The sequence below is a fragment of the Falco punctatus genome (assembly GCF_963210335.1).
Source record: "Falco punctatus genome assembly, chromosome: 7".
Classification (NCBI taxonomy): domain Eukaryota; kingdom Metazoa; phylum Chordata; class Aves; order Falconiformes; family Falconidae; genus Falco; species Falco punctatus.
In genome coordinates, this window is record NC_137587.1 from 51,342,282 (window position 1) to 51,350,377 (window position 8,096).

Sequence of the window (8,096 nt, forward strand, 5' to 3'; positions counted from 1 at the left end):
ATGTGAATTCTAGCCACCTTACAGCTACTAAATATATACAGAATTATAACAGAAAACATGTATTTAATTGCAGTAGACCACTTCTGTCCTGAAAACTAACATTCATTCAAACTAGTAACCCAAGTATGTTTGCCTGTAACACAGTGCTGTGTTAGTTAATCAAGCTGGTAGCAAAGCAGAGCAGATAGGAGATTGCCTGCTCTCTGACAAATTTGTATCAGGAGAATCAGTAGTTGGCACAGATGTATTATCATGCCCAGTTGGAGGTTGGGCTCCCATTGGTAGTACATTATTCATTTCACAATTTTATCTTTTTCTATGTGATGATTTGACGTGTATCCATTTCCCACAAAAACATTTATGTGTCACTCTGTGAACCTTGTTCCTTTAAGCCAGTGTTATTGTGAGCTTGATTTAGGGATGACTGTGACTGTCTTTTGTGCTGCTCTTCATTGTTGGTGGAATATTGTAAACATGGTGACATGCTTTAGAAAATATACTCCAGTTAAGCAGCATGTGCAGAATGGGAAATCTGAAAAATATGTAATCAAAAAATTAGCGAAGTGAAAAAAATAGCTCAGAAGCACTTCAGTACTTAATTGTAAAACTTTAACCTCTGTATTCATGGTTTGTCACTTGAGTTGTAGCTGTCCAACAAAAACTTGATGAGTGATTTAATCTGCGCTTCCATACACTTTCTTATTTGGGATGTCCATTCAGTGCTTCAGAAACCTAATCTTGAGGTGCATTGAGTATTTGTAATTTGACGGTTTATTTCTAAGGGTCTGGGTCATGTGCTGCTGCCTCTTAAAGGTACTGTTGCAGGTTTTTCATGCTTGAATCAAGTCTGCAGCATGGGGTGTAACAGAAAAAAAATTACTAAACAATTACTAGCACAGAAAGGAAATCAAAGCTGTAGAAATACTCAGCTTCATGAATGAGAACACGGTGAGAGCCTGCCTTTAAAGCACCTGTTCAACAAAGTAACTTTTAAAAAGGCGTTTGAATTGAAAACACTGCTTTGAGTTTCCTTTTACAGCCCAAAAATTATTTTCTGTTTCTATTACAGAAATTGCACATCAGAAAGCTGGAAAAAGAGAGCTATCGATACCACTGTGCGCTTCCAAGAGGCAGAAGAGCAAACCTTATCGTTACAAATAGGTATTAAGTTTTGAAGGCTTACTAAGAGCTTGTCTTCGTTTCAGCTTGAGGATTAGACATCTGGCTAGGTCTAAATCAATTGCTCTTTTCTGCATATGTACTTTTCTTACCCATTTTTTCTTGATTTTTTTTTTACAGTTTATTTTGTTGCCATTATGAAAAATGTAATACTATAATAGTGTCAATGTTACGTACTAATTTAGGAAGATAGTTGAGGTCAGTGATCCTTTCATCATATTGGAGGGAAATATTTTTTTATCTTTCTGATTTTTCAAATTATCTTGTCATAAGTGTTCGCATTCAAACCAACATTTTGATAATCCACGTTTACTATCTTAAAGGATACTCTATACTTAAGTACACTATACTTAAAGGATACTCTAAATGGAGTCTTAAGGTTTTGTGCAAGTATGAAAATTATTATTAAACTCATTGGACCATTTCTGGAATTCAGGATGTTACTAGTCGTGGATACATAGTTTGAGGACTCAAAACTTTCTAAATACATTGAGAGAATGAAAAGGAACCCATGAATTATGATATCTACTTCCCAAATATCACCAGTTTCACCATGCCTGCATGTGTAAGATAGGCTCATCCATAGCGAGGCAATGGGACACAACCCACCATGTTTGTTCCATAACGACTAGCACACCTTGAAATTCATGCTGTAGCTGAACAAGCTTTTTCAAGATACTGACAAGGTTCTTCAGCGATAGTTAGGTGACTTAGTTGTTTGCAGCTTCAAGTTAATGCGTAGTTCTCTCCCTATCCCAATTCTTCTCCACCTGCATAAACGTTCTGTTTTAACTCTATTCAAAACTGTCAGCTGTTTTTGTCTTGGTGTGCTAGCTGACACTGGAGCTTCGAAGTAACGGAAGGGTCAGCTAGCTAGCAACTCTCAACAGTAGCAACTGAGGCATCTGTCCATCTAGTAGTTACTGTGTCACTGTGTAGCTATATGTTGCTGTTTGGCTGCCTTCATCTGGTGGAGACTGGCTTTGAGGAACTGGTTTGAATTAACTGAGGACCCTCTAGTATTCAATTCTAGTAAAGTGTTTGAACTTGGAGGTCGGGGTGGGTTTTGATTAAGTTGGCCTGTGCATACCATGAGGTATCGTAGATCATCTATGAGTCTTAAGGACAAAGTGATTATTTCAGAATATGTATTAAGGAAATGTGATTCCTCTGTGACTGAGTGGATACTGTTAATCCACATAGAAAACACCTTCTCAATCAAATTTCTTTCCTTAATTTTGTTTTGTTTTTCTAGCAAAGTTCTAGTTCCAGGGAGAAATTGAGTATTAATGTTTTTTCTTCTGAACAGGAGAGTGATATATGTAAAAGAAGTGGAAATCTTGGGCCATTTAACGACAGAGTGGTATTACTTATTTGAAGAATTCACACAGTGTCCCTCCTATGAAGCAAATGTTTTAAAAATAACGGTTTTGGTAAGAAAAGCTTGTAATTTATTTATTTATTTAACTGTTTAGAGTCCAAACATGGTCTTAACTTATTTATGGTTCAAGCTGCTAGCTGTGGGACTATGAGACAGCATTTCCTGAAGATTTCTGGAAAGTTTGAGTTGGGTTGAACAGAGGCCACACTGAAATCTAACCTGAAGTTAACATTCAAGCTGTTTAAGTATCAAATTCTGTATTCTTGTGTTGAGTCACCTGAAGTACATTTTTGTTCTTCTCTACCACAGGATCAAAGGGTGTTCCAAAGGAAGGACAGTACAGGTCGTGAATGTGTAAAGACAGTTCAGCTTCAGGATGAAGCTACAGCAAGGGTATGTTCTTTTTTTTTTTTTTTTTTTTTTTTTTTCCCTTCTTTCATTATGATATTTTTAACAGCTGTTGAAACTCAGCACGTACAAAACATGGTAATGTTCAGAGATTCGTTATGGAATAGGCTGCTGTTAGAAAAGATTGAGGACTGCTTACCATGCTTTCATGTTGAAAAATTAGTTTAACCAGAAGAACAATGAGACAACATAGTCTAAATTTTTCAAGAGGATAGGCAATAATAATTTAAGGTTGAAGTTGCAGAGTCTTATCTCTTGTATATTAAAACTCATTAAAGGAAAACAACAAAAATATCTGAAGTACTAGGTTAAGTTCATTATAGTCTCTAGGATTCAACATACCTCTGAATTCTGCCACCCCTCATTATTTCAAGGTCACTGGACTAACCCAATAAGTGTACCTTGTGTAAAAAGCCTTACTTGGATTTCTCCCCACTTTCACCCTTCCTGGACCTGGGTTTTCTACTGTTTATCTCTAAATGTTTGTTCACGTTGATGCTGCAGAGGTGGATATATTTTGAGAGGTTTTTTTCTGTGGATGGTTGGGTCTCATAAGCTGAACTACCGATTTTTATAAATTCCAAGGTGCTTTGACAATGGAAAAATTTACCTAGGAAACCATGTGTCTTAGTGCAGTTCTGTATCAGATGATGAGAGAGGAGGAGTTCTTCCTGATACCAAAAGTGAAATCAATTACATCCACAACATCTTGGAAGCACACTTGAAATTGTAGCTCCAGTAACTGGCAAGTCAGCAGCTAGAATCAGAATAGGGACCAAATTGCTTCTATTACATTGATTAAGTCTTCTAAAAAAATGGGTTAGACTGGGAAGGAAAAAAAAATTGCTATCGTTTTGAGGCACTTTTTTATCTACTGTAATATTTTTATCTATATTATTTCTTTACTGTCCTGTGTCTACAAAGTTCCTTCAGCTTTTTCTTACAGCATGTCTTCTGAATGACACTTGGTTAACTGATTTAAATTCTTTTAGTTTGTCTGTGTTTAGTGCCTTGGCTGAAGCTGGAATGTTGTACACAGCACACAGGCCACAGCAGAAGGATACTTTGTGTTTAATTCTCTGTTTTTCTGTTACTGCCTAGCTGCATGCTCCTTTACTAGTGTTTATGCTGATATCTATACTTTGAAAATAATTTTTTCTGTCCTAAAGTGCAGCACTACCCATTTACCTTCTGTGGATTTATTTCTTGAGCTTATCACTATTACTCTTTGCTTTGCATCTCTGTTCTTGGCATAGATATCAGTTGTGAAACTGTAGCAGTTTGATAGGAAGATACAAAAAAAGTATGCTTGACAAATAACTGTCACTTGTGTGAAAACTTTGTTGGTGACCTTTGGACGTGCATGAAACTTTAAGATCAGATTAAGGTTATCTGTAGCTTCTGTGTTCTTTCTGACTCTTCTGAAAAAACCCCAAGCGTTTTAGGTTTGTCCTTCTTTAGTCCTCTGAACCTTTCCCCAGCCTCCCTGAGTTGTCAGAAAGCCATAAATATTGGAAATACTTGAAGTACATAGACCTGATGCATCTTATTGGTCCATTCAGCTAAAATTATTCTTTATTTTAACATTTGTTGTTGTATATATGAGTTTTACTTCTACTGACATAATGGATAAAAAAACCCACACAAGCGTTTCAAACCTGTCAGCTTTCACTAAATGCTGGAATTACTCAGGTGAAATCAGAGCGACCATGCAAGCTACTCCAGTACGTTTTGGGTTTTGCTTTTTTCCTTAGGCATTTATGCATATCATGTTGACACTAATTTTCTCAGATGAGATAATATCACTTTCTTAATATTATGTATAAACATTATGTGCATAATGTGCAATATGTTTCATGTTAGCCAATTGAGAAGTGTGGGGGGGTGTTAAGTGTTGGATTGTTTATATTCAGGAATTAAAAATTACTGGTTCAGTTGCACTGCTTTGTTCAGTTAAGTTGTTTCTAGTTGTAGAATTATTGTTGGGTTCTATTTTGATGTAGCCTTTTGTGGCTCTCCAGTTTGAGAGTGCTTTTCATTGTAAGTATTTTCAAAAGTGCCTGCTGACATCTGAATCTAGTAGTTATAGGCTCTCATTACTTCTCTAGCCATTTTAGAAGAGGAAAAATGGCATCATTTGATCTGATACTAAATTTTCCTCAAACGACCTTATTCTTACAGCATTTAGACTTTGGCCAAAAACAATGTGTAGCAACAGGAACAGAGGATGTCAAAAGGTGACAGATGCTGATTAATGGATCTAGTATGTTGCAGTACTTGATCATTATATTTATGTAAGAGACTTTTGATCCCATAATATTAGAAGATCAGCTAAGACAGAAGGAATGCATCCTTACTAGGCTGACTGGACATGAATTTAATGCTGGATCTTTAAGTGGCCTGACTGTGAGAGCCTCCAGAGCATATAGTATTGGAACTGTCATTTGCTTATCAGTTTAGAATTGGATCACTTGTATTGGGGTAATCCCTGAGGAAGGTTTATCTAGTTAAGTGTGAATAACATCATTAATGTTACTGCTTGAAAAATTTGGAGTAGACTGGCAGCATCACTGAAGCTTTTTCTGAGTGGAATATTATGCATGTGAATCAGAAGCTATGTATCTAACTTGAACTGACCAGTGCGTATAGGTTTTAATGTTTGTTGAATTAGCTATTCTTAGTAGCATCTTACAGAAGAAAACTGCAGATTGCATGTTTTAATTTTCTTTCTTTCAATATGTTGCTTTACAGAGGATTTTTTGTGCCATTCAGGAAGCCCAGGCAACAAGAAAACAACACAAGTTGGTAAAGCAAGCATCATTGCAGTTGAAGAAGCCACAAACACTATCTTGATAATGACAGGATTTGTCAAGTTTGACCTTTGGTATGCAGTTTTATCCCTAAACTTGATTAGAATCAAAATGGAAAATTGTGTAGAAAGTAAAGATGAATTATCTGAGGTCTTCCTTCAAACTTAACAGCCATAAACACTTTATTTTAAGAACCTATGCCACTTTGTAAAACTATGGATTTCATTATTCTAAAGTACGCATTTCAGTTTAAAAAATCACAACTTCTGCTAAAACGTTTTCCCACTCTTAAATTTTCTTTTCTACCCTTTTTCATGTGTAGGAGTTCTTGTAAATGGATTCTAAAATAAAGTGGTTATCTCATTTGCACTCTTAAGTTTATGGTTTACAGACAGGTTGTAGTAATTGTAGTTTCAGCATTTTGCAAAATAAAGTACTTCTGTTACTGATTTGAAGCTAATTAAAACTTCTATTTTAGGCAGCATTCTCTGTAAATTAAGAAAGAAGTGTAAACAATTTAGCTGCTGTAATTTCATCCCTGTCTGTTTAGTATTAGAAAATACTGCACTGGAGCAACAGAAAAATGAATATGTATGAAAAAAATAGGTTATTGTCGTCTGGAAATGCTTATTTTAGAATGTTGTCACTTAGACTGTAAATGAAAATCTGCACTTTAAAAATGGAAAATATAATTTACCTGTCACGTGCACGTATATGGTTTTGGTTGTATCACTGTAGCTTAAAGACTTCTTTGGGAGGAACAGCATGCTGGTTTTAGACAGCATTGTATGTCAAAAGCTTAAATCAAAGTAATTAGCTTTCCATATTTCAGTGTATAGTTACTCTACTGGAAGACTGCCATGTCATTAAGTGAAAAATCGCTTCGGATACAGTATTTTTGTTACAGTTTCTCTTCCTGAAGACTGTTAGCATTCAGTTTAGCAAGATATTTAAGCACATTTAAGGTATATGCCTAGTTCATAATGGTATGAATAATCCCATGAACTTCATTAAGACAAGTCTGTTCTTAACACTAGGCACATCCATAAGTAACTGTCTGGGTCAAGGACTCTATGAGCAAACAGATTCGTGTTCCATGATCAGTGAACTAAGAGTTCTTTCTGTCAGTCTTTGCCATCCTTGCAAATATTTACTTGTGAAAATTTGATCTTTGCAACTTAAATCATTCTTGGAAAGAATTATTTTCTGGTTTTTTAATGAATTTGGTACTAGGTAATAGCTATAGATACAAATTCAATGAAGAAAAATGGCAATATTCTTGCATAGATCTATTCAGTAGGTGGAGCAATCATGAAAACCAGGTCTGGATTTTTAAGTTAAGGCTGGTGAATTCTATAACTGTACTCCTAATCTGTACCTATGATCTCACCAAATCTAGAAAGCTTAAGACATTTGAAAGTAAGCTGCCAAACAGAACTTTTGCGTCTGCGGACATGATTTTATTGCTGTTGTATGCACATGGCTATTAATCCACTTTGCTTCAATGGAAAAAATGTGGTACAACCTTTAATTATGTGGTATCACCTATTTTCTAAAAAGCTCTGCTCACACATTAAATTAGCTGTCTCAGTTGTGTGTATTTCAAACCTGTGGTTTTTTTTTAAAAAGACAATAAATTTTTATATGCAATTATTTGTGCTATGATTTTAAATGTTGTTGCTTCTAAAATACGTTCCATGCTGTTGGTTTCCCACAGGTTATTGACACATCATGAAAATAATTACTGGAGTACTAGTGTGCTGTAGAAGAACTTTCTACAGCTCAGCATTTCTTTCAGCTTGGTTTCTGGCATGTAAGGGACAGTTGTATGTGTACTGCTTCTTAATTTGTAGTTGAAAATAGATTCCTCGTTACTCTCAGTGCATGTTTAGATGGTACCGTGTGCTTATTCTGAGGTGGAAATTTGGAGCTTAAGACAGTTCTGCTGATACGTTTCTGATTCGAGTCTTCTCCTTGATTCACTTCTGTACTTGCTCATTTTCATTTTTAGGCTTTCTCACTTGAATTATAAACAGTAGATATTTTCTTACTTTATATGTGATTAGGTACAGTGAAGTAGCTTCCTATTTGAAATAGTCCGGAAAAGCAAATAGGGTTCTATAGAACTTTTTTTAATTTTTGAAATGCATGTCTTTGCAGTTGGGGTTGCTAGCTGAATTTGAACTGGTAGATGGCACTAAAAATTCCAGCTGAAGAAGTAATGAATGACCTTCTTCACTGTGTGGGTCAAGTGCTCAAGGGGATGAGAGACATCATTTGCTAAGGAATTCCCTTTCTTCCTTAAATGAAGATAAGAT

The 8,096-nt window shown here is 35.6% G+C and overlaps 1 protein-coding gene across 2 annotated transcripts in view; it reads left to right on the plus strand.

Annotated features, from left to right (window-relative positions):
- VPS13C (vacuolar protein sorting 13 homolog C) overlaps positions 1 to 7,431 on the plus strand; it is a 97,062-nt gene extending 89,631 nt beyond the window's left edge. For both annotated transcript variants that reach the window (XM_080395546.1, XM_080395547.1), the window contains 4 exons: positions 1,070 to 1,161; positions 2,489 to 2,612; positions 2,870 to 2,953; positions 5,720 to 7,431. In XM_080395546.1, the coding sequence (XP_080251672.1) occupies positions 1,070 to 1,161; positions 2,489 to 2,612; positions 2,870 to 2,953; positions 5,720 to 5,821 (402 nt within the window). In that variant the 3' untranslated portion in view covers positions 5,822 to 7,431. The remainder of the gene's footprint in view (positions 1 to 1,069; positions 1,162 to 2,488; positions 2,613 to 2,869; positions 2,954 to 5,719) is intronic.
- Positions 7,432 to 8,096: the final 665 nt, after the last annotated feature.